The sequence below is a fragment of the Carassius gibelio genome, chromosome B5 (assembly GCF_023724105.1).
Source record: "Carassius gibelio isolate Cgi1373 ecotype wild population from Czech Republic chromosome B5, carGib1.2-hapl.c, whole genome shotgun sequence".
Classification (NCBI taxonomy): domain Eukaryota; kingdom Metazoa; phylum Chordata; class Actinopteri; order Cypriniformes; family Cyprinidae; genus Carassius; species Carassius gibelio.
Genome location: NC_068400.1, coordinates 31,404,483 through 31,432,366, shown reverse-complemented (window position 1 = coordinate 31,432,366; position 27,884 = coordinate 31,404,483). Strand labels below are relative to the sequence as shown.

Below are 27,884 nucleotides of genomic sequence, written 5' to 3'. Positions count from 1 at the left end.
TGTAGTTGATCCGTTATTCATGAACCGTACGGGCCAGTTTTTCCCCGGCCCTTGACGAATGTGATTCGCGGATTAATTGCACAGCTTAACCATCATAGTGAAAGTTTATCATTTGCATGTGTTTTTAAGTCCTGTCAGTTTAACAGGGCGCATATAAGAACGAGGAGAGAGCGAGAGAGAGAGCGCACGACAGCGGTCGAATTGGTGTATAAAAAAAATCTGTAACACTTTACAGTATTGTTCTATTTATTAAACTCTTTAACTACATTAACATTTACTATTATTAAACTGCACTTCTACAACATTGTTAATTTCAACATTTAGGCTATAGCCTTCATTGTTAAATGAAAATTAAAATGTCACAATGTAATTTTTTCCCAATATCGTGCAGCCCTACTGGACACTATTTTTTGATTTTGAGCAACATATCGAATATTAGAAACAGTAGAATTTGTTTTTTTTTCTTTGATTTGTTTCCTAAAAATAAAGACTGACATCTTTATTTAACCTAAATCTGTAATTGCAGTTATGAATTTTTAGTTATATAATTCATATACATATCATAATTATAATAATAATCATACTCATAATTTTATTTAATAATCCAATTTGAAGCAAAAACAGAATGTTCTGACAAGCTTTTTGAAATTATACCACGTAAACTTTTCAGAAGACAGTCAGCTCCCCTCAGAAATACATTTATATAGACGCTCAATATAGACCAATATACAGTCATGTAGACCCTTATGTAGACCATTCATATAGACCTTTCAATAGTTCATATTTTCACATAAATGACATTTTGGAAAATGATAACATTGCAATGTTTGTGCAAGTCCAGAACCGAGAGTTGCGATAAGGCAAAAAACGTCCGGTTGCCGATCACATAAAGTATTTTTCGGCCGTCCGTGCACTGACGGCATTAAGTTATTTTCATCATCAAGAGGGCTCGCGGACAGCCGTGCACCCCGTGGTACTGAGTATGTGAGCTCATCCAGCCGCACTCATCTGCGGTTTAGTATATACTTTTGAAAGCTGTGAGGACGCGGCTGTGCGCGAGACTGAAAGGAACGCTGAATGTGAAGTGTACCCGGGCCTTATGTCTGTCCATCCTACAATCATGTGACTTGCTCACAACAGGAGGAGGAAGGGTCAGTGTTACTCTCTACACTGCACATTGCCCTGAGGGATTCCTACTCCTTCAGTCATTGAGGAGACATGGAAAACGGCACATACCGCAGGAACCGTAAAATGGAAAATAGTAGTGGTTTTTAAACTGTGAAATTTTCAAATCGTGGTATGCCTTGAAACCGGTAATCGGCCCATGCCTACTTAGATCACACATTAGAGTACTGACAAACTAAAACCAGAATTACATAACAGGGTCTGCAGAACATGCATTTACATAGGAGAATGGTGGTGTGCATGTGAATAGGAGTGTTTTTTTTCTCTCTCTTTTCATATACATTCAGTCAGTGCAATGATCATGTACTCTAGCAGTACTCAATTGCGAGAGAAAGAGGACACAAACAGGAAGAAAATAGAGGCCATTTCTGTGGCAGTATCAGAATCAGAATCAGAATGAGCTTTATTGCCAGGTATGTTTACACATACGAGGAATTTGTTTTCGTGACAGAAGCTCCGCAGTACAACAGAATGACAGCGACAGAACATAAAACACATAATAAAAGAATAAAAAATACAAATAAGTAGATAGTGAATAACAATATACAAATGACAATTGTAGGCAAGTATATTACAAAATGAAGTTATGTATGTACATATATATTGTGTGCAAAATTTAAGTGTATACTAAGTATGTGTGTTAGATAAATAAAGTGTGTGTGTATATAAATATAAAGTGTAGTGTGTCCGCCGTTATTATAAGCTGTTCATAAGATGGATTGCGTGAGGGAAGAAACTGGTCCTGTGTCTGGTCGTTCTAGTGCTCAGTGCTCTGTAGCGTCGACCAGATGGCAACAGTTCAAAGAGGGAGTGTGCTGGATGTGAGGGGTCCAGAGTGATTTTGACAGCCCTTTTTCTCACTCTGGATAAGTACAGTTCTTGAATAGATGGGAGGGTTGTACCGATGATTCGCTCAGCAGTCCGGACTACTCTCTGTAGTCTTCTGAGGTCAGATTTAGAAGCTGAGCTGAACCATACAGTTACTGAAGTGCAGAGGATGGATTCAATGATGGTGGAGTAGAACTGTTTCAGCAGCTCCTGTGGCAGGTTAAACTTCCTCAGCTGGCGGAGAAAGTACAACCTCTGCTGGGCCTTTTTCACGATGGAGTCAATGTGAATGTCCCACTTCAGGTCCTGAGAGATAGTGGTTCCCAGGAACCTGAAAGACTCCACTGCAGTCACAGTGCTGTTCATGATGGTGAGTGGGGAGAGTGCAGGGGGGTTTCTCCTGAAGTCCACGATCATCTCCACTGTTTTGAGGGTGTTAAGCTCCAGGTTGTTGAGACTGCACCAGACAGCCAGCTCTTTTACCTCCTGTCTGTAAGCAGACTCGTCACCGTCCTGAATGAGGCCGATGAGTGTGGTGTCATCTGCAAACTTCAGGAGCTTGACAGAGGGGTCCTTAGATGTGCAATCGTTGGTGTACAGGGAGAAGAGCAGTGGGGAGAGAACGCAGCCCTGGGGAGCTCCGGTGCTGATTGTACGGGTGCTGGATGTGTATTTTCCCAGCCTCACTAGCTGCTGCCTGTCTGTCAGGAAGCTGTTGATCCACTGACAGACTGAGGTGGGCACGGAGAGCTGATTTAGTTTGGGCAGGAGGAGGTTTGGGATGATCGTGTTGAAGGCCGAGCTGAAGTCCACAAACAGGATCCTCACATAAGTCCCCGGTCTGTCTAGGTGTTGCAGAACATAATGCAGTCCAATGTTTACTGCATCGTCCACAGACCTGTTTGCTCTGTAGGCAAACTGAAGAGGATCCAGCAAGGGCCCAGTGATGTCCTTCAGGTGGCCCAGCACCAGTTTTTCAAATGACTTCATGACTACAGACGTTAGAGCCACAGGCCTGTAGTCATTTAGTCCTGTAATTTTGGGTTTCTTAGGGATGGGGATGATGGTGGAACGTTTGAGGCATGAAGGGACTTCGCACAGCTCCAGCGATCTGTTGAAGATCTGTGTGAAGATGGGGGCCAGCTGGTCAGCACAGGATTTCAGACAGGCTGGTGTAACACAATCTGGGCCTGGTGCTTTTTTCCTTTTCTGCTTCCGGAAGACCTGGCGCACCGCATCCTCGCTGATCTGAATTGCAGGTGTGGGGGAGAGGGGGGATGCAGGAGGTGAGAATGGTGAGAGTGCTTGATTGGAGAGGTGTTCAGGATGGGTTGCAGGAGCTGGTAATGGTGTGAACGGTAGTTTGGAGAGGCATTCAGGGCTGGTTGCAGGAGTTGTGAAGGGTGTGAATGGTTTTGTGGGGAGGCGTTCAGGGCAGGTGATGGGTGTTCTTTCAAACCTGCAGTAAAACTCGTTCAGATCGTCTGCCAGTCGTTGATTCGTTGATTATAGGTGCCAATATGAAAGACCATCAAGAGGAGGACAACAGAAGAACTCGCGCGCGCACACACACAATGCCCATGAGGCATGTGGTCTCTTATTCAATCTCTTTTATTAAAAGTGTGCAGCCAAAAACAGATCAGCCAGCTGAGACCCAGTGAAAGGAAAGTTAAAGTAATGGAGGTAAGGCTGTGAAGAAATTATTTTCCACTCAAAAATAAAGGCTGTTACGTGGTGATGTTGGTGCTCTTAGGTCCAATTGTGTGTGAGCATATGATTTAAAAAGTAAAAAGAATAAAATAAAGTTTAATTAGAATATTGTGATAACACATAAGCTGTTATGAAATAACATAATTAAATTATCTCATCTGCACAGAGCTCTACACTAAAATGGCCACAATTGCAAAAAAATCTAGTAGCCATTGGCAACAGACAAGGAAACTTTATCAGATTTCATCTGGTGAGTAGGCGTTAGTTAATTATATCTTTAGAGAAGAGAAAGAGTTTCCTGTTCCTCTATTCAGAAGCTGTCTATTGCATTGCCCTCTCTGCACACAACAACAAACATCTGATTCGCTATTGATTAATTGAGTCAGGAGTCATTTAATCTCAAACTCAGGAGTAGTCAATTCTAATTTGAATGTAATTTAAGATGGCAGCATTTTTACACTGAATAAGTACAAATGACAAGGCAGAAATGGAAGAATGGGAAGAAAACAAACCCTAACCACGGAACGCCAAAATTGTGTAAATGGGCTTCTCTTTTAGCCAACTTCTTATGAAATTTATTTCATTATAATTGCTATTAGTATTATAAACAGTGCAAAATTCTTATTCATTCAAATATTTGTTGGTCCTTTAGCATTAAATATAGGACAATTCCATATTTTAAGGGACAGGGTGGCAACCATAATGACTGACTGTTTGCATAAATTTTGCGCGCACAGCCGCATGTTCGAGCAGTCTTCACAAACAAAGTGCGTCAGCTTTTGAAATTGAAAGCAGCCTTCTGTTAGTGAGGTTCATATTTTAAATGTATAAGTCCACTGCATTCCTTACCATGTAAATAATGAATTCGTAGAGCATTTGTAAGGAAAATACAGATGGGCGAGAACTTAGTGTTACATCAAACAAAGCGTACGTCTTTCACAGCGCATCCTGTGCAATGAAGTCTATGAATGTCCTTGTAATTCGCTTCAACCTTTCCAAACTTTTATGAAAGATTCTTTTACGGAAGGTTAGAGTGGTGTATGTGTGTGAGGAATTGGAAGCAAGCAGGGTACGGGCGTTTCTAAAGCAAACTCAGCATCATTGCGCATCTGGTTAAAAACTAAGCTCAGAATCGATTCTGAAATTCTCAGAATGTAACCAGTATTGTTAAAGAGAGAATTGCGATGCATCGATTCACCGATTTTTTTTTTTTTTTTTTTTTTTTTTTTTTCAGCCCTATATCCCTATATTGCTGCCAGTCATATTCTACAGGGCTCTTTTGGTAATATTTTACATTAGACAGTCATTGGCAAAAATGAGGACAGCACAGTTGAGTAGGGGTTACATTTTCCTCTTCTCTTATGTACGATACTAGTAAAATACAGTTATAGCAACACCATTTGTCATTGAGTGTGAATTCTTTTCTTAGTGGCGAATACCCATCTGAAAAGATAGATGCTCTAACAAAGGCCTAAGTGTGTGTCGTGTTTAGTCTGGACCCTGCAGGCATACTCTGTGCAGGAGGAGCAGTCACACACATAGGCCTACTTGCCCTTAAAACTTTATTGATTTCCTCTTCTTCTTTTGTCATCTTGTCTATAGTAGAAGGAATCTAATAGACAATTAGAATGACCAAGCCTGAGCATCTGTCTCTTGTTTCTTTTTTTGTGTGTGTGAACGGAATTGAAATGACCATTAAAATTAATTTATTTGCTGATACTTTTAGTTAGATACACATAAATGAAAATATTCAAATGCCAGAGTTGCAAGCTACTGGCGGCAAATAGTTTTTAGAAATATAATTAGGTGTTTTTTGTACTCATTACCTGTCTAAATTTAGTGTGAGAGTGATGTCATATTCCAGATGTGGTCTAATGTCAGAATATCAATATCATATTGATGACTTTGCATGCAGTTCTCAGTTATTCTTATTGGAGTTCTGCTCCAATAAACTGTACTTCTTGGCAAATAAGCAGCAAAGCAGTTTAAATGATTAAATGTTAATGAAAGGGCAGGATGTTCTGCAGCCTAGACTAAAGGCATAAACACACATTTCTGTTCTGAGCTGTGATGTGATTTTTTTTTTGGTCCAGTTAAAAAGGCTGTTTTTGATCAATGTCGGATTTTGTGATTTAGACTTTATTTTGATGTTTGACAAATACCATTTTGTGCTTTGTTTGACATGCATGCGTTATTTATGTTTAACAATTACAGTAGCCTAATTACATTAGGATGAGTTGTTTATTTAGAATTTAATGTTTTTTTTTTTTTTTCAGAAATGCATTTTCCACTACCGTATTCAAGCTCACTGATAGTGCCATTTATGTGTAAAAAAAACAAGATGCTGGATTGGAGTGGTTCATTGGATTTTTAGGACACTGTTAGTGTCTTTTTGTTCATGTCTTTTCTACCTTTCTCTTCTCACTACTATAGACCTATTTATCCCCTTCTTCACAGACACACACAGTGTCATGGGCTGGATTGGTATATTTGTCTGATCCTCCCCCACCCCAGCCCCACCAAACCAGATTGGGATTATTGCGAGTGATTTTAACACTCCTCAGCACCCTTCAAGCAGCTTTTTGAAGATGAACAGTAGAGCAGGTTAAAGAGATTTGGGAGGAGGGAACTGTTTTGTCTGGAATGGCTGCACCTGAGTCCCTGTTCTCAGGGGAGTTTTTCTGTCTGTGTGTGTGTGTGTGTTTGGGTATATGCATGAACAGAATGGTTGACTGACCTGCCATTTCTGTCCTGGGACTAAGGACTTTTATCTATTGTTACCTCAACATGAGGATCTTGATAAGGTACAGGCTTGAATCATTTTCTGACCAACAAAAAGTCCTTCATTTATGCTACTTTTTGTCCTTTTTGGCTCCTAGCAGTATAAATCACCTTACGTTTTCATTGTATAGAAATTGCATTTTGGGTATTCTGCCTAACACCTAATTATTTGCTTCATAGACTGAGGAAAATTAAACCGGTTCGGATTAGAATGTTTGTTTTTGACTGAAGTATTACTTAAATTTCCATTTACATGAAGACAAATGCTTTAATGAATAAGAGCTACAGTCAGGCAACAAAGAAAATTATATGTTATTGTTTTTATTCTGCAGGAATTTGCCATATGCCGAGATATGATAATTGAAACTGTATTATGTCTGAAGAAAGGCTGTTATGCATAAATTAACTCAGAATTTTTGAATCAGGATACTAAAACATCTCAACAATGTTTTGTCAGTCAGGGTTTCATTCTTTAGTGTGACTAGCTGTACATTCTGAACAACCTGAAACAGAATAATGTATGAAACCCCGTTTCATTGAAGCACAGTAACATAAAGCATGGTCAATGGTGTTATAAAACTGCGGCTGAGAGCTAAGCAAATAAAAGTGCTGATTTTAGGAACCTGTCTGATAGATATTTGACAGAGGAGATGTCTGAATGTTTTGTCAGTTACAGAGGCGCTAGAGTGGTGAGTATGGCCCTATGAAATCCTTTTTATTTGTTCCTAAATTCCGTTTTAATTTTTTTCCAAATTCCGTTATTTCCATTTCCATTTTTCTGGTTTCTGTTTTTTTCTGTTTTAATTTTTCTCAACTAAATTTAAGTTTTTAGTTTTAATTTTAAATTAAAGTTTATTAATTGATCAAAAAGCAAGTCTAATTAATTAAAACCATGAAACTTATACATTTTCACATCAGTTTAATAAAAGTTGAACAAAAATTACATATTTAGGGCCCTATGACGTTTTAATTTTTCTCACCATATTTTTTTATTGTTACCAAATTCTTTTTTTAGCATGTCTAATTATTTGAATGCATAAAACAACTAAATTCATTTTTTTGATTTACTATTAAAGGGGTCATATGATGCTTTTTTTTAAAGATCATTATTGTATATATTTGGTGTAACAGAATATGTTGACATGCTTTAATGTTCAAAAAACACATTATTTTTCAAAAACTGTACATTATTGTAGGTCTTCTATGCCCCGCCTCTCTCAAACGTGTAGTTTTCTACAAAGTCCCTCCTTCTGACAAGTGCAGTCAACCCTGATTGTCCAACTGATCCAGTGCATTATGATTGGCCGAACACCGCAAGCACTCGTCAGAAATATAATTCCCCTTTCCATAATCGCAAGCTTAATCTTTTTAAATAAATGTAAAGACCGTTAATAATGTCCTTAGTTTTATCAGTTCAAGCCCAAAGGGGAACAAAGTGGCGTGACAGACACAGTGATGAAGCTCGTATGTGTTTGTAGTACACAAGCAACGGACAGTTAAAACTGCTGACTCCACTGTGTGACCCCCTCTCTCTTTCACTCTTTCACCTAGATACACACGTCATCTCCCTGGCATGGCTGCTTCAACGTTAACTGCGGTTACTGAAACCACGCCTTCTTTCTTTGCGTGAACATTTTGGTGGCATTACGCAAATATTTCCACATAGTGACATAGATGTGGGGGCGTGTTTGAATGAGACGTTTTAAGGGGTTTTGGTAGAGTCTTAACTTTTGATAAAGATATCTTTGGACTTTAGTCTTTGCAGCTTTACAGATCTTCTCCATGTACCAAGAGCTTGTAACACTCCAAAGAGAAAGGAAACATTGAAAGCGCACCATATGACCCCTTTAAAATTAAAACATGGAAGATATGTCACGTCTGCACCATTCATTAACAGAGTCACGCAGAACATGCAGGATTCATATTTAAATTGACTTTGTGGCTTAAGTTACAGATACTGGTCCATATCGCAATTTCATTTAAGTGTAATTACCTACTTTTAATTAATTAAAAATTTGACAGATTCCATGAAATTCCATTTAAAACTGTGAATTCCGTTTTTATGACTGGATTCCGCGATTCCGTCCACGTTTTCTGCATCATGGAAATCATAGGGCCCTAAGTGTGTGCGTGTAATCCAGGATAACTGCTCCATGTCCAGTCTCTATTTTCAGCACTTCCTTAATCTACACACTAATGGGATTGGAAACAGCCCTCCTTCTCTCTTTGTTTGGGTTGAGATCTCTCCAAAGTATGGGTTTATCTCTCTCTGTGTGCCTTGTGCACACAAGCTAGCACTCACACACATTCATTCTGCTATATCACATACACCTGTTTCTATATAGCCTATCGTTCTATCTTTCTGACTTTGTCTATTACTCATTTAACCTTTGAGTCTGAGTGGTGTTAGTGTGTTATTTCCCTATATTTACAGTATTACATTTATCTTGGTGGCAGTCATTAGATCAGCTTCACTTGTCCCCTCCATACAGTATGTGTTTAGTATTCTTAAAGCTGTAGTTTCTGTGCCATTAGCAGCAGTGACAGGTTTGCTGAACACTCCAGCAAGTCCTCATACATAGGAAATATCCCAATCAAACAATTTGAGGGAAACATTTGGCATTTCCAGATTTTTTTGTCTAGTATATTCCATTCCAAATGTTAACTAAAATACATGAAACCAGGTCTATAAATCCAGGTCTATAAATCACTGTAGTGCACTGTAAATCTCATTCCCTCGTAAGGTCATCAGTGAATACAGATTTCACCATCATGAGCACCTGGGGTTCCTTTGTTTGTGTGTCCCTGAAAGACACTCTGTATCCTCTAGAGTCCAGTCCCCCACTCTCCCTTTATGACTGATGGAGCTGTCGTGATGTGATGTCCAGGGTGAGGCTAGTGGATTTAAGATAGACCCTGCTGAGAAGGATCGGAGACATATAGTAGACACATGCTCGCTCACGCTGATATGTGAACTACACAAGCTGTTCCCTACCACATGAACAAAAACACATGCTCTTATACCTCCCCTGATTTAGGCCATTAAACAAATCACCATATAGCCATGCACACAGACCACAATTGCCTCTGAGGCATGCACAGTGATTCTTTTTCAAAACCTATTGACCCGCCTGCCTGTCTGCCACCGACATAGACAGCTGCCTTCTAGGTCAGATGAAATGAAACCTTACAAGGAACTGATTTGGAAATGTTCTACATAGTGCTACAAATAGCATATTTTAGTGAACAGGATAGTGTATCTTAGTTGTTTGGATTTGGTGTGCGCACCATGTTAGAACCTAGCCTATGTGTTTTCTTCTCTTTTCCCCATCAAAAGGATAAGGTTTAGAAATATTCTGGCTGGACTTGATTGTTTCATGGTTTTCTATGCATACCACCTTAGTGTCCAGTGTCCTTGAGTGCAGGTGTATGTTTCAGTGTGAAAGAGATAAAAAATGGAAGTAGAATAGTGTGTGAGGGATGCACATTTTAACTGCTCTTTATTTCTCTATTTTGGCCCTGGAGGTTTGTAAAGCGGTGAAATATTTATGGGATAAACTTTGTCCTACAGGCAATTCTCTTTTTCCTTCCAGAATCTCTGGACTCTAAGAACTCATCTTTCTAGTGGGATTAGCGCCAAGGATTGAAGGAAGGAAGCCTGAAGGAAGGCACGAGGGATTTCATGTAATCTGTATTTTGGTTTTAGATTTGAATTAATCTAAGTTTATCTGCATGTGTTAACTATTTCTTCCTGTGCTTAGTTCTGTAGCATGGACACACGTTTTTGAAGCACTGCAGTTTTAAAAACAACCAATTTTTAAGCTGTTGAAACAAACAACAGAGCTATATATGTGCACCGTCTCTGTTTCTGTGTGAGAGGAGCGCAAATTTTTGAAAGTTTACATAAACACTTATATGCTTCAGAATCCTCGTCTTTGCAAGTATGCACATAAACACAGTGATTTAGGTCTTAAGAGAGAGTAAACGGCTAAAAAAGAAAATGGATATATAATATAGAGGAAAATCTATCACTGCTCTTGAATAAATCACTTTTATAACTTCAATAAGAATAAATAAAAAAAAATTAATAATGATATATTTATATACATGTATAGAATCTATAAATGCAAGTGTTAATTAGATAGATAGAATTAACATTGTGAAGAATAATTTACACAATATATGCAGCATTTATTTATTGTAGGTGTTTTTGTCCTATTGCTTGCGACTTTAGTTTTTTTTTTTTTGGTCCTTTTTGGTCTCTTTTTAGGCTTGTATTAATTTGATATTGACGTTGGTGATAAGGATTATGAAAATTCTATGGAATCAAAGATTTTAAAACAAAAACCTTTTTCTAATATTTTTTTTAAAACTACATTGTGATGTATTTTGTTATCGTGATATTCATATTGTGATATAAGATTTTGGTTATATCGCCCACGCCCAATGTTATATTTTGAAACACTTTACCAGAATAAACCTGAAGAAAAATCGTGCAAAAGGTGTAGCGGATGTGATCAATGTCCTGTCCTCCACCTTTGCTTGTTAACATTTTTTGAGACTTGTTTGTCGTCATCTCACTTTTCTTCCTCTCTGATTTCCAGGGCAGCTGTTTAGTTTCCAGCTGCGACCATGAGCACCCTATCACCGACTGATTTTGATAGTGTTGAGATCCAGCAGCAGTACAACGACATCAACAACCGCTGGGACCTCGCAGCTGAAACAGAGTGGGATAATGAGAACAGTTCTGCACGTCTGTTTGAGCGTTCACGCATTAAAGCTCTTGCAGGTCAGTTTCATTTTTTTATTCTAGTTTGTGCAAATGGAGGTTTGGTTTGTGCACCAGTGTGCTTCCTGTTTGTTTTAATGTGTGTGTGTGTGTGTGTGTGTGTATGTTTGTTTGCATGCTTGCTTTTATCAGTTAGTTTTCAACAGGTTGCACTTATGATTGTGTCCAGTAGGGGGTGGCATAAGGCAGGGTGTGAAAAAAAAAAATCACTTGAACCACTTTAAGACAAACACCCTCAACATTCTCTTGCAGTGATCTTGGAGAACTGTATGATAATATAGTTATAATAATAAAGAGGCTTCAAGTATGGTTTTTGAGTATGGAACCTGGTTTTACATTGTTAGAAGATGTTCTATTTATAGATGTCAGTGTGTAACACAGCAGTTGATGTGTGTGTTAAAGTGCAGTGAGATACCATCTTCTGACAAGCAATGACTTGATATCCACATTTTTCCAGTGCTGTTATTAACATTGTGACACTCTCTCACTCTCTCTCATCTCCAGGGCTTTTCTAATGTCAAATTTATAACCCGCTGTATCTCTTTTATTGTTTCTCTTTCTGCTGCTGTTGGGTGTTTTAAAGCTAGTTGTTGTCATGTTTTTTACACATGTTTATCATAATTTGAAGCACATGATGCATCAATTTATGATTTTAAAAGTTGCGTTTATTTGAATGTCACTGGATCCTGGGAATTGAATGTCACTGGCTGGGTATTTGTGAAATCAAGATTCACCAAATGTCTGCATGCAACAATAGATCAAAATGACAAAATATATGAAGCATTTTAACATTTGCAGATATTACAAATAAAAGTGTTATTGTAAGTTTTTAAAATATATTAATCTTTGTTTTATTTTGATATAAATCAATATAGTATTAAGCTAGATAAAATTAGGCCTGTCATGATAACAAATTTTGCTGGACGATAAATTGTCCAAGAAATTCTCGCGATAAACGATAATATGGTCGTTCTAAGACCAGTTTCAACTAATATATTGATAATGGCATAACGCAGGTACACCTTTGTAAAGATCAATAAACTTTTATTTTATTTTATGGCAGATTCAGAGCAAGAAATACCAACATTTTGACTTTGTGTGGCTTAAAATTTATTAATTTTGTATGTTATATTATGTTTATATGCCAGTTAGGGATGCTCATATTGACCGTCTAACCGTTAACCGAAAGTAAACATTTTGACCGAAGAAGGGGCCGTTCATATATCACGTCTTTTTTTTGTGCTCGTTCGTTATTTCAAATGTGGTATGCAAGCTCATAATGGAAGCGACACGCTTGTTTTTTCCTGGCCTGTCCGCACCACATCTAGTTAAAAATGTTTTTTAAATGCCCATTTCGACAGAAAGGGCAACGAAGTTACTTGCAAAATATGCTACGCGGTATTAAAAAAAGGCAGTAGTGCAAGTACAATGCAATATCACTTGAGACACAAACATCCAAAAGCATGAAAGGCGCTTCCCAAAGCTGGTCACTCTAGCGAGACGTTATCTCTTTATTCCTGGGACATCTGTGCCATGGGAGAGAGTGTTTTCTACCTCAAGCTGTCCACAGTCTGCGCTCCAGACTAACCCCACATCATGACACGTTACATTTTATTAAAACAAATTTAAAAAAAGTATTGTGGCTGAAAATATTATCAAGCTCATTTTTTTTATTGTGCGATTAATTAATTTATCGACTATCGCGACAGGCCTAGATAAAATATTACAATATTTTAGTAATAGTAAATTGTTATTGTTTTATAGTATTATACTATATTGTTATATAGTAAATGTTATGCATTTAAAATGCACTATATGATGTATGACACTTATCCAGAGAAATGTTTTTTTATTTATATATTCTAATATAAACTACTATAAATGTATTTTTTTAGCAGGAATATTAAATGGATATTGAATGAAAGTGATTCAAGTTGACATGTATGTTTGTTTGTGACATTATTACGTAGAACATGGCTTGTTCCAAAGCCACATGCCCACACAAATGTGTGCTGGGAATGTAGTGGGACTGAGAAGAGCCTAACCTTATCTTCAGGGCAGTGTGTGTGTTTTGGGGACAAAATGGTCCCCAGGAGTTCATTAAATTTAACAAAACTATCAAGGCTAATTCTCAAAGGTAAAATGTATCATAAATAAAATAATTAATGGCTGGAAAAAAGACATTCGTTACATGGAGCTTAATGTAGTTGATAGCAACACCTGCCAGTCTATATAACTGTTTCACTTGAGAGAAGTTTAGTTCTTTCTGTTGTCTTTATGCATTGAACCCAGCATGTGAAAACCACCATATCAATCGCAACAAACTTAAGGCAAAACGTTTATTCCTGAATGTGCTGGTAGGGGAATGGAAACTGATAATACGGCATTAGAATATCTTTTGAAGCTCGTGAAGGACAGAAGAGAGGAGGGTCTCAGAGGCCCAGTGCTCATGTATCTCACACCCATACACTGTTAACTTTAGCTGTTCTCAGACATTTCTGTCCTCCTCTGTCTATCTCACGCTCTGTCTTTTTTCATTACATAAACATGTTTAATAAAAGCATTTTATTAAAGTTAAATGCAAGTCATACTGTACATACAGTAGCACAGTGAACTCATTTTTTGTTGGTTTTTCTGTTTACTATCAGTCTCCCTCCATCTCACCTTCCCATTTTGTGTGAATTTGGAGTCTGCTTTGATTAAAATGCTTTCTTCAAGTGACACGCTGGCTGACTGTTGCCCTAGTGCTTCTGGCCATAGTGTGACCTGTGACCTCTACTCTTTGATGATCATTGCTAGTGACATTTGCTAATCAACACAACCTGCCATTGGACTGGTCTTCATTACACCACTTCCTCTTGTAAAATCAGCACACACAAGAAATGCATGTGTGAAAGTGTGTGCCCTACAGTTCTATTTGTGCAAGCTTGAAATGCTCTATTCAAGGTTTTTTCTTGATTAAGATTCTGCACTTACATGACAGATTGTTTTTTTTATTCATTTGGAGGCATTATAAGATGAGTTTTCTGTCACTGCTGATGTTGTCAGTTTATGGGTGTGAGGTGGTAAACACACTTGCACAGGAAGAAAGACAGCTCTCGCTTGTTGAGTCTTTCTCAAGTACTTCCTTCCTGTCTTAACGTCTTATTTTATCTGTGCGCGTGCTTGAGAAAGAGAGAGAGAGAGGGACTTTTGACATGAGTTATTAAGTTAAAGGTATAGTTCACCCAAAAATGAAAATTCTGTCATTAATTACTCACCCTCAAGTCATTCCAAACCTGTTCGACCGTTCATCTTCAGAACAAAAATTACGATATTTTTAATGCATTCTGAGAGTTCTTTGACCCTCCCATAGACAGCAAGGGTACTACCAGGGCCAGGGAGTAATGAAATGCATGTAACCGTATTTAAAATACAAAATATGATTAAGTGTATTTTATTATAATTACATTTTAAAGGGGTCATATGATGCTTTTTTAAAGATCATTATTTAGTGTTACAGAATATGTTTTAATGACATGGTTTAATGTTCAAAAAACACTTTATTTTTTAAATACTGTACATTAATGTATGTCCTCTATGCCATCCCTCGTTCTGACAGGCACAGTCTGCTCTGATTGGCCAACTGACCTAGTGCATTGTGATTGGTCAAACACGGCAAGCACTTTGTCGGAAATGTAACGGCCCTAAGACAGTTTATAATGTTCTTAGTTTTATAATCAGTTCAAGCCAAAAGGAATGCATCAAAAATATCTTAATTTGTGTTCTGAAGATAAACGAAAGTCTTGTGGGTTTGGAACGACTCGAGGGTGACTAATTAATGACAGAATTTTTATTTTTGGGTTTTGGGACTGCTCCTTTAAATGTCTAACAACTGTTGAACACCCACAGAAATCACTAAAACATAATATTACCTAACATAAAAATCTAGGCACTCCTAAAATAAGCCCAAACTCATGATTTCTGCTGACAATCTGATTACCTCCATGGGCTGGTCCCACACACCCATCTCTCCTTTGAAACCACCCATCTCTTGAACTCTACTCCACCCCCTGTCCACCTTCAGAAATGGTTCAGCCCATACCTCCTCACCCTCCCTCCGTCTGTCTTTCTCACGTGCTCAGCCTGAGATTTGCTCCTCCCACACACACCTTATGCAAATGCCAAAGCTCAGAAACCAAGAGAGAGAGAGAGAGAGAGTAGGAGGCTTTGTTTACTTAGGAAGCTGAGCACAGCTAGTTCTGCGAGCTTACTCAAACAAGGTGTGTGTGCGTGCGTGCGTGTGCACACAGACACACGCAGTCTGATCCGAGTGGCCGAGAGAGAGCAAGAAGGATATCGAACTGAGAAAAGATTGTGTTTAAAGAGAAGAACGCTGAAAGAAGAACATGTTGATTTTACTATACCCTTTTCTTCACTTCAACTGCATGTGGTTTCGTTTTTTGGCAAAAAAAGAAAAGAAAGAGAGAGAGAGAGTCCATTAAAGGAAGATTTTTTTTTAAACGGATGAAGCAGAATGGCGCGGTTTAGCATGCACTGACGAAACGCTCGGATACACGCGCTCACCTGGAGAGTTTCCGTTTCTAAACCCAAGGTTTTTTTGGGACTTTTGAGGAAAGTTAAACATTTGGCAGCTTTTTTTCTTGGTCTGCTTTGTGTTTTTTTTTACCTTACATGCCATGCTTATGACTCCTGACTCTACTATTGTGGAGTGATCGATTTGTTTTGGATAAAAGTTGAGAGTCAGGGTTGGAGCGACTGTTCCCAGTGAAAGCAACTGAGTGTTACAGTGTAAGAGAAGAGACATGGATTTTGATCCACGTGAACATGAGCCATGTCTCTCGCCAGCTGCCTTTGTGAACCAGGTGCAATATTCCAACATCCTGGAGGGCCGTTTCAAACAGCTGCAAGGTAAGACTGTTTGTTCTTTGCGACCTCATTCTCTTTCTCTTTTCTTGAGTAGCTCAGCCATGTCAAATAACTTGTCTTTTGTTTTTTGAACCATTTTATAAATCCCCTGTGACAGTCAACAACCTTGAATGTCACATTTAAAAAGGTTCATTTGACCTCATCCAGATCTAACTGAAAGTCACATTTCCCCTGACAGACTGACCCCATTAACGTTTGCGTCACTTATTTTTAAAAAGTTGGTTGTGCACAGATGTGCTGGTTGTGAAATCACTAATTGATGGTGGGTTAACTCATGAATATTAATCTGCTTATGAACAAGTATCTTCATGAAGATGATTTCTCAAAACAGTTGAAGATAGATAGATTAGGACTGTAGTACAGTATTTTTTAATTTTCAAGTTAAAACATTAGAAATGTACTGAAATCACTTCAACAGTACATTAAATAGATTTCGAACTAAGCTGTCTTGCTGACCTGTTCAAGTTCTCAAATGAATGTGTGACATTTAAATTAACAACACTTCAACATTTATAACTGTCAAAATTAGGTGGAGAAAAAAAAAGTCATTTGCAGAGGCTAATGAATTTAGTTGCAGAAATAATCAGCGTTCCTCTTATCTCTCTCTCTCTGCACCCAAAGATGGTGCTGTTGAGAAAATAGGCCTACAATGATTTATTTTTATGCCTGTGCATTAGAGAGAGAGACACAGAGACCTGTGCCGGTCTCCTGGAGAGTGGCCTTATTTCAGGTACCGCAGGGCTTTTGCCCCAGATCCAAATTACACTCTGTTAAAATAGGAGTGAGGGACGATCAGAACGGAAAGGTGTAGGAGAGAGAGGATAAGAGGGGAGAGGATCATAGGTGGGAAAGGAGTGGAAAGGAACAGAGGGTAAGGGAAAAAGAAAAGAAGGGGGAGTTCAGAGGATAATAGGACTGGAAAGGAGAGGATAAAAATTCATTTAGGGTATATTCATTTAGAGTTAATTCTGAAGAACGTTCAAGATGTTTGTTTTCCGTGGGTGTATCTTTCATTTAGTATTTTCTTTTCCTCTTTGAAACCACACTTTTTAGACGAGGTGCTACATAGCATGTGTGAACTCTGCTAATCCCTCCACATGACGTGAGATCTGATCTTCTGTGTTTGTGTGCGCTTGAGGTCACGGGGAGTGTTTCTCAGTTAACAGGGAGATAATGACTCAAACATTGTACTCTTCAGGGCCATTATCTATTGTAAAGGAAGAATGACATCTTAAAAACAAGCCTTGAATATGAACACACACACACCTCTAGAGTGTCAAGTAAATACCTAAAATGAAACCTGATTTCTAGAAGCAAATTCTCTAGTAGTCCAGTCATGTTTTTTTCAAACTGTTTAAAATGTTTTAATTCAAATTTCTTTGACATGTTTTGTTATTCTAACAAAGAAAGCTCTAGACCTGTAGTTCTCAATTGTTTTGACTCCAAGGCCCACCATTGTTCAAAACAATATTGCCACGTGATTTTTCTAGTCGTTCATGAATTGCTGGATAGGGATGTCAAATTTCTACCCAATAGAATATTTTAGAAGCTGTTTCTTTAATATTTATTTATATTCTTAAATGCCTATGGAGTTATAAGAGTTAATGAATGTAAATATTTATATATCCCTAAATCAAACTTTTCAAATTAGGCTGACTTATTTACACAAGATCATGGGAAGTTCTTGAGGGAGTAAATTTCAGTAAGAAATGACAATTAATGATTGATTTGTTTTATTTGAAAAAATTAAGTAATCTTGAGGCCTTCTTGTAAGTTTGCTGTAGCTCCAATTGGGCCCTGGCTCTCTGGTTGGAAACCACTGGTTTAGACAGACTGCAAGTGGATGGATGTCAAACACCAATGTTCTGTGCATAACACATGATAGTGTTCTGATGGAAAAGAGTCAGTAGAAGACATGGAGATTCAAAAGTAAGAGAGAAAACAGCATGTCACATACAGTATGTGTTAATGGTTACTGTAGTTTCATCATGAAATCTGGCGCATACCAGCATTTGACACACATTCACAGAGTCTCGTTTATCATTTCTGCTCAAGCAGCCTGTGATCCTCCCCTCTTCTCATGTTCTCCCACACTGGTAATTCCGGTCAGGTTACCCTTAGGCTGACTTTTTTGAAACATTTTTCAGAAGTACAGGTGTGTTGTATCAGGGGGCTTGCTCAGACATGGTCTTTATGCTTGGTCAGGCTGGTTCTTCTCAATGGATGTTTTTGATGCAGCACCAGTTTCTCTGTTGTGGTTGTAATTCATTATCTTAATTTAAATAAATCCCTGCAGCAAAGTAATATTGCATGCATGCATGCAGGTGTTTGTGCGTGCTGCAGTGATTAGAATGGGATAAGTCATTTCTCACAAGGTTGTTGTTGCCACTCCTAAAGGACTTAATGTGTCATTGTCGTTGCAAAACCGTTTGGAAAAATCAGTGTTTCAGTTCTCCATTACAAACATTCTTTTTTTAAATCCCCCCATTCTTTGTGAACTCAGTGTGTAAAATGTAAATGCAATGCAAAATATAATGCCGATAAATCAGCTTATGAAAGCTAGATGACACAAGAAAGATTTTGAAACCGTCAGTTTTCTCCAGTTTTATGTCAAAATGTAAACGGATTTCCACACAGAATGCAAGTGAAGGATTTGACGTGCAGATTGCATTATGGTAATGGCTACATATTTTGTTTACATATTGTACATTAATATTGGATTTTGCATATGGGTTATTTATTTTATTATAAGCAAAAAATGATGTTTTATATATACATTTTATATATACATTTATAGGTATTTAATAGCCTTTAAAATACAGAACCCTTAAAATAGAGCACCTTTTCTTTCTCCTACACATTTTTTGTTTATTTAGCATAATCACGTAAAAAACTTTACATGGAAAAACATGGATTGATTCAGTGTATAAGTGCAGGTGAGAAAGTTGCAGGAAATCTTTAATTTCTTTTTTCTTTTTTTTTCTTTTTTCTTTTTTTATAAATAATAACATATTTGTATTAAATATTTTTCAAATCTGAGTAATTGGCTGTGGGTGTGATACCCGTCGAAGATCCTAGCAGAAGAAGCAGGCGGAAATGGTGACCCAGAGCAGAAGTGTGGTGACCTTAGGAGTGTGAAGCTGGAGAACATCAGCAAGCATAAACAAATCATTCTCAAAACTCTGATTAGCAGTGTGTGTTTGTGAGTGTGCTTAGGTTCAAAAGGTTTTCTACCCTAGTGTCAGTCACCCTGAAGAGGTAAACATGTACTCCTCCTTCCTACTCATTACAGAGAGAAATTCTTCACACACACACACACAGACACAGACACAAACACAGATTTACTAGGATGCCATGAATTTGAGACCACCTTGGTAAAAAAAAAAAAAAGTCAGTGTATTTAATAAAAAGGCCTGTTAAGGATGTTAACAGCCACCAGATAAGGGTGAAGGGGGAAGAAAGTCAGAAACTCACACATACTTCCACATTTACTTTATCAGCATATGAGATAATATAGATTTGTCTGAATACCATCAGTTGTGAGCTATATCCCTGGGTGCTCTTACATATGAATGTTACTTTTGTTTCTTTATCTTTCTTTCTCCACCCAAGAGTAAAATAAAATTGTCTATATTTACTTTCAATATTTGAATATTCTTTCTTCTGTGGAACATAAAATATATTTTGTCCATGGAATGAAAGTCAATGGGGTTTCTGTGTTGTTTCATACTTCATTCACTCTCATTGCAAAAACAAAAATATTTGAAACATTAAAAATATTCCATTTTGCAGAAAAAAAAACTGTCAAGTTAATTAAACGTTGACAGAATATTCATTATTGTTGTGAAGTGTCTGTTGAATGCAGTCCGCAGACTCTCTCACTCTCCCTGTTATCACTGTTGATGTTACCGATTTCTTCAAAATCTTATTTTACTTTCTGTACTTATTTTGGGATAGTCACAGTGAGTTGTTCCTGGAAAAAAAAAAAAACCTTCCTTCACATTCTTCTGCTGTCCAGATGTTCTTACTATGATGTGTGTGTGTGTATATAAATGGCACTGTATTTGAATAATTGTACATGAATATGTGGATTTGCGTATACAGTCAGGTTTGTTTATCTACTAAATGATCTCCTCAGCCAATAGTAATACAGAGTACTTGATAATAAGGCCAATAAAGGCTAGTTTTATTGTGTAGAGAAACTTTAACAACAACTTAAGTTAAGCAAGTTAAGCACAGGTTCACAAAGCCTAATAAAAACGAGAAATTTACTTTGGTTTAGATTAGGCATTTGAATGTGGACTGGAGGAAGTGTGTAAAGTGGTTTGGCAAGACACTTGATCTTAAATATGTGAAAAATGTCAAAGCTTTAATGTTCAAAAGTAAGTTTATTTAATAAAAAAGTTCTAGCATTAAAAATAAAAAAGACATTCTAGCAAAATATCTAGCAAAAAATTAGTTTTGTGTGTTTTGTTAGAAAAACAGGCTTTACTATAAGTTGTAAAGTTAACAGTCAGAATCTTCTTGCTCCTTGCAAACCCATGACAATCTCTGCTGACTGTATAAGCCATGCATGGCAGGTAGGGACATTTTGTGTGGATCTGTACAGTAGCAGCACACTCTCGGATGTAAGAAAGTTTGGCTCCAGCTGGTATGTCTGTACTTCACTGAAGTAAGTGTTCTTGCCCGCAGCACAAGCTAATGGCTCTTCAACTGTTATTAGAAATGCTACCGAGATGTTTTGGGCTAGTTCATGCATGTTCTGTTTCATGCAAGTCAACTTAATTCTCAAACATCTCAACTCTGATCCTCTAAAACCCAAAGAAACAAACAGTGTAGTATGATCCCAGAAGTGTGGTCATTCATGTATCTTGACTTCCTCTTGTCATTTTTAAACACACAAAAGTAAACTCTGTTGACCTGCAGAGACTCTGTGTCTTGCTTAAATCATCCTTTAGTGTATTTTTAGAGGGGGAAAATCCCTTTAGTTTCGAAGGCATCATAACTGCATTGGCTATAGTCATTATGTTATGTAGATGGTAGGTTGGGTATTTTCTGCTGACCAAATTAAGGTACATTGAGGTTTTCTGTTGACTGCTGGAAAATATGGTATTCATGTTCTGTAGCGAGTCAAAGTTGCTTTCATAATTCTGTAAATGTAGCATATGTGTACTGAAGCATTTCATTAAGTCTCTTCAGTAAACTCTTCAGTCAAATTTAGGATTTGTATTGTGCTTAACTTTATGGTTCATTTACATTATCAGAATCCATCTGAAAACAACACAAGCACACAATCATCTCACACTGTGAATGAGTATAATTGCTTAACAGGCCAAATGTGTCTTCTCCAAACAACTGATCTATTATACAAACTCAACACAATCAAAAATCTTAAATGGAGAGTTCACCCAAAAATGTTTAATGCCGTCATAGTTTACTCATCCTCATGTTGTTCCAAACCTTTAAGAGTTCCTTCTGTGAAACTCAAAAAGAAGATTTAAAAAAGATAAGAATGCTGATAACCAAACTGTTTTGGCACCATTGATTTCAATTGTAAGGGCCAAAAAACACAACGGCATTTCTCAACTGTATTCTTTCATGTTTCAGAGAAGTAAGAAAGTCAAACAGTTCTCAAACAACATGGTAGTGAGTAAATGATGACAGTATTTAGATTTTTTAGGAATGTCTGTAATGTGGGCCCTAAATAGTTCTCATTTTGACCATTGTTTAAGTGTAAATGTTCTGAAGTATTCAGCAGCAGTTAAAATACCATTGCTTAATACTGTGCATTTTCATTGTGCCTCATGCTCCTTTATGTTAGCTTTCTGCTCGAAATAAGTTACTGCATGGTATTGTATTCCATGTAGAAAGAAAATTTTAAGTTGCTGACATTTTTTTTATGTCTTTTGGAAAACCAATCCCATTGGTAAGATGGTGAAGGGTGAAAATTAAAGATGTCTAAGTGTCTTTCAGTTTTTCAAAAGGAAAAAAAGCAGTAGGTCTCCATAATGTCTGCCAATGATAGTATGAAGTGTTGAGTCGAGGATGTGTACTGATGTAGTCAAATTTGGGTAAAAATATAATTTTGAGTGTCTGTGGACATCTTGTTCCGAGTCCATGTCCTGTTAACACTGTTCTGTTCTCTGTCCTCCAGTGTCACTTGCATTCTCCAGACATCAGAAATAACTCTGAACATGTCATTTTCACCCCTCTGTGTATGTGAGCGTATGTAAGAATGGGGCTGTGCAAGTTTTTTTTCCTCTTTGTGGGCCTGCATAAGCTGAGTTCCTTTAAGAATGTGTAAGTTAACAGTTGGATAACGTCTTATTAACATTGCTGCATAAAAGCCTTGCAGAAAGGCTGATGTTAGGGGGAAACAAGGTTCCTATTAGAGATTGACCGATATTGGTTTTTCTATTGCCGATGCCGATGTTTAGAGGTCAGGGTCAGCCGATGGCCGATATGTGCTGCCGATTTTTAGGGCCGATATCTTGAAGTTTTCCCCTTAATTTGCATGCTAAGATGTCCCACTAATAATAAGTGGATGCACAACATTTCTAAACTTATTATTTATTGAGCACTGACTTGAACCATCTCTCGAATCTTAATTTTGTGCACTGCACGGTATTAAAATAAAATATTTATCAAATTAATAAACTGACCAAGTATTAAATTATATATATGTCCATCATTTACATAAAAGTTTTAGAGCATTTATCAAGTAGAATTTTTCAAGCTTGTTGGAACATAAATGTAAACACAAATATACATTTAAATAAATAAATTTTTTAGAAATAAAACAATAAAAAAATAAAATCAATTAAACTGACAAATATAAAAAAGAAATATATAAAACATAAATAATAGTAGTGCTGCAAACACACTAGCAACCAGCAACATTTGTGTTTGGTATAAATGACAAAGACCATCTACAATGAACAATTTCAAAATTACTTCGCAGTCTGTTCATTATTAAAATAAAGTACAGTCAACCAAACATATAAAAGGTTAAGGTGGTCAGTTTAGACCGTAGTATACCAGTCCACTCTGCTGTTATGCCAAGGACGTTTTTGCTCATGTGAAGAGGATATTTTCCGTCTAGTTAAAAAAAGATAAAAAAAAAAAATTCTAGTTTAACATTCAGATACATTGTGAATGTGGAAACATTTGGATATGCGCAGAACGAGACCTGAGCAATAACCTCCAAATAATCTACTCAAACCCGCGCTCACTCGTCCTCGTATGGATTGGATAATTTTTCGGATCAGCAAAAAAAAAAAAGGCCAAGATAAACATACGTTTTGTCTTTTTTTTATTAACATTAAATTATTAAATTAAAATACATGAAATCAACTTAAAGTGCACATGGCATAATATCTTCTTTCTAAAATAATAGCCGGACTTCTTATCTTCCAGTCTGCTTTGATGAAGTGAGCAGTTTTCGTCACAGAGCTCTCCGTCCCCCTGGGCGTCCACCCGTCAGTCGTGAGCGCAACAGAGGATGCTCGGGATAGTTTATCCACAACTTTTTTTCTTCTCCTGTTCATAAAGATCTGGCACAATCTTTTCACTCTAAACTCTTTCTTTCATCATTAAATCTGACAGGGAAGCCAAAATGCGCGTTCAAGCTCCTCCGTTCCTCCGCTCGGCATGAGTGTGGACTGAACATGCGCAACTTTTTTTTATTTTTATAAATCAATCCGTGGGTCACGTTTGTGCCGAACCGAAGATATTGATCTGAACGGTTCACGGATCAATGATGATCCGTTGCACCACTACTATAGTGTCATTTGAAAACATTGCAGTTTTAAAATACAACAACGAGCACCACAAAACCATTTAAAGAAGAGCATTCAGCGGCCTCCTTGACGGGAAACAGTCAACAAAGATAAATTATCTCCAATGTATGGCGCGCTCTCTTGATTTTATCAAATGATCATCATAATCACATCTATTCATTTTACAGTCATGCTACTAGCATTTTATTCAGACTAAAACCCCTTTAATTCGGATGAGAAAGCTTTTTTTCCAAGTGGCTTTTGCACATAATAATAATACCGCTGCAGACGCATTTTGCAGCATATTAATTGATCGTTAATTTAAAAGACGATCGATCATGGAAATTATCGAATATTGACATCCCTAAATTAAAATGAGTTGGATGGAAAAATGGTTATTGTCTGCATCAAATCATGCTTCCGAACAAATGTCATTCACCGTTCTGGGCAGCTCCAGGACAGCGGTCTCTCCGAGCAAGGTGCTGTCTGTGAGCGGGGCGGAGTAACGGAGCCTTCAATCACGCTGCAGTGTTTGTAAGAGCTGACAACTTCTCCACCCCATTTACAGGGTGAAATTCTCTGACTACATTTATCTCCCAGGGCAGTTGTTGAATCTTCCAAAAGTTTTGTCTTGGGGTGCTGCACATGCAGTGGCAGCAGCAGCACTTTCCACCGCGCCAATAACACGGGGCTGCCCGCCGACGTGCCTGACTTTAAATCGACGCTACAAAACACGGATATCAAATATCGGCCCGATATATCGGCCGAGCGATATATCGGTCGACCTCTAGTTCCTATTTAAGATGCCTTCACGTGTGGAAAATCCCTCCTAGCTATAGCCATTATAGGTGTGTGTCTTCATTCTTTATCTGTCGTTCAATGTGTGTGTGTGTAATAAGTATTAGGTTCTCTTCTCTGTAACGACAGTTGTGTTTTTTGTTCTGGTTTTAGTACTGCTTAAATTTTTTATATGCGGTTTAAAATATTTTAGTCCAATAATACATAGTCATTTTGGCAATGTTTTAAAAGTTCAGTTAAAATAAATGTTTGTCAATAAAATGAAACTTTTTGGAATTTTGGGCTTGTTTGGTGATTTTTCCATTTCAACTAACCTGAAGTGAGTTTCTGCACACATAAACCATGACCAGAAACTTAATTTCTCAAGGAAGTAGTCACTGCAGTAGGATGTTTGTCACATTACTGCACATGCCCGTAAGGTGATAACAGAACACACCTCTGGGGTTTAAATGACAATTGATTCATCATTTACTTAAAGGGTTATGCCACCCCAAAATGAAAATTTTGTCATTAATCACTTACCCCCATGTCGTTCCAAACCCGTAAAGGTTCTGTTCGTCTTTATAGATATTTTGGATGAAAACCTGGAGGTTTGAGACTGTCCCACAGACTGCCAAGTAAATAAGTGTCATGGTTTATAACACAGAAGATGCTGAACCTCTGAGCTTCTCTTCCATATATAACAGCTAATGATGTCCAAGGGGCGTTATGCTTTAGTAATAAACAAACAAAGCACAAGTAAAATGGGTCTGTGTGACACGCTGCATTTCAAGTCTTCTGATGTCATATATCTTTGAGAAACAGGCCAACTACAGATGCACGATATTGGATTTTTGCCGATATCACATATGACAATATTTTTTAACTCATGCTCAGGTTAAATGTTTCTGTAACTTTTTTTAGTTTAGGAATGGGCTTTCAAACTGTCACGGGACTCAGTTACCCACATTTCTTCATTGACAAGGAGGGGGCAACCCTTCTCTACTCCTAGGTCATTACTGTGACAACAACGAAGGTCACTGCTATAGTCATTAGTGATCAGAGATGTAAATGTGGCAGAAACGTGAGCAAAAAGGACCGGAAGATGTAGGGGTTAACAATAATGACAGGAGAGAGAGATGAAAGAGTAAAATATACGGCTCTCCGTGGCCCGCCCAAACAGCAGCTATACAGCAGCAATTACACCACTGCTACCAGATGTGTGTGTCTGTGTAACATGTTTTGGTTGTTAACTTTCAGCGAGTTATGTGAGTTTAAACATCTGTTATTGCACAGTTCAGTGTGTTGTTCCACTTGAATTCTCATTGTCTGTCGTTTTTATCTCTTCTTTTCTCATTGGTTCCAAATACAAGATATGGTCTCATGTTCTCTATATTTCTTTGAAAGAAAGTAATATTGTATTTAGAAAGGGTGCATTAACTTGATTAAAAGTGACAGCGAAAGCTTTTAAATTGTTGCATTAATTATTATTCTTATTTGTAAAACATGAAAAAACAAGTGGTACAGAAGCTGAAAATTCTGATTTGCCATCAGAGCAATAATGAAAAAAAAAAAAACATTTAAAATAGAAAACTTTTTTTTTTTTAACTGTATTTTATTTAATCAAATAATTGCTGCCTTGGTGATCTTATAAGACTTCTTTCAAAAACAAAAACAATCTTACCGACCCCAAACTATGATATATTATATTACATATATATGTGCCCCATGGACTAATTTTATACCAATTAATTTCAGTTTTTTTTTTTTTTCTCTCTTCATTAATGTTTAGGCTAAGTAATTTTAGCCTCAAGCTGGAAAATCAGGTGTAAAACAAACAGAAGTCGGCTAGCACATGCATCCATATTACAGGTGTGTATCATAGGATAGCATTAGTAAACACTGCAAGTTGACATTTAGCTTTGACTTTGTGTAGATGGCTGTAAAATATTACAGTGAAATGCTGGTTGCATCCAGCGCACATACAATGTGAGATGACGTCTCAGAATGAAAACATTAAGATATTCGAGAGTTTATCTTTAGGACATCAGAGCTAAGGCATTCCAGTCATTATTTGCACCGTGATCTTGCAAGATCTCTGGTATTGTTTTCGCAAAACATGACTATTACCTAGTAAAGGGGGTATAGACGTGCATATGTGTATGTATGTGTTTGCAGATAAATATGTTGTGTACACAGTTTAATACCCCTGTTAGTGTGCTGTAAACATTGCACTAGCAAATGCAGAAAAAATTCAGACATGCATCAGCTTTCAGACATACCTGAGCTGCTTAAAGTAGTTATTTACTCACCTTGTATCCCTAGAACACAGACACGCTTAAATGACAAATGTCGGTTAGCACAAGATTTGGATCACAAGACCGAAGTATCACAAGTGTGGAGCAGCAAGAAAATATCAAGACATTTCTGTATGATGATGAAAAAGAAAGAATGCAAGAAGAGGATTAGAGCAGTTATCTTGTCCCCTGTTTACATTTGACACTAACTCCGTATCAGAGTTTTTTTGTGAAGTTTTGAGCTCCATGTCAACAGACGTTGGCGATGCTGTCCCTTTCTATTGCGGTGTCTCAGGCTCGGTGTTTCCTGAACATCACCTTGAGAAAGCAACTCTGTCACAACACGACCAACCTACTGTGTAATTTGCACACACAGTTATAGATTCACACGAATATATGGAATTTATAGTACATTTTCTCAGCTGCCCCCCAAGACAGAAATCTTCCCCTACAGAAGCATGTCCTAAAGACCTAAACTGTTAGGTTTCTGTGCAAATTCCCTGTATTTCAGTGTATTGCAGTTTAGTGTTGCACGGTGCACCGATACTTCAAAAATATCGGAAATTAAAAATGTCACGATTCCTAAATTTTTTAGTATCGATACTAAAATGAATGACTGCGTTCCAGATTTGTAAGATAAGTATTTTATGTTGGTGTGTGCAACACACGCTTCCAGTGCCTCCCTATGGACGTCTGTTTTTTTTCTCCTCACACAAGCAGCAGCGCTACAGCGAGATGGCTGCATTAGTGGCTTTACTAAACTGATTTGGCTTTACTAAAATGTGTGCATAATCACATTAAATAGTTTAA

General features: G+C 37.5%; 1 protein-coding gene across 6 annotated transcripts in view; it reads left to right on the top strand.

The window, feature by feature from the left end:
- LOC127957132 (spectrin beta chain, non-erythrocytic 1) overlaps positions 1-27,884 on the top strand; it is a 75,411-nt gene that overhangs the window by 13,386 nt on the left and 34,141 nt on the right. For 3 of the 6 annotated variants that reach the window (XM_052555524.1, XM_052555520.1, XM_052555521.1), the window contains one exon: positions 11,109-11,293. In XM_052555524.1, coding sequence (XP_052411484.1) covers positions 11,137-11,293 — 157 coding nt within the window. In that variant the 5' untranslated portion in view covers positions 11,109-11,136. Of the gene's footprint in view, positions 1-10,170; positions 10,189-11,108; positions 11,294-15,486; positions 16,205-27,884 lie in introns of those variants that run through there. The other 3 variants (XM_052555522.1, XM_052555523.1, XM_052555525.1) reach the window with 3 other exon arrangements.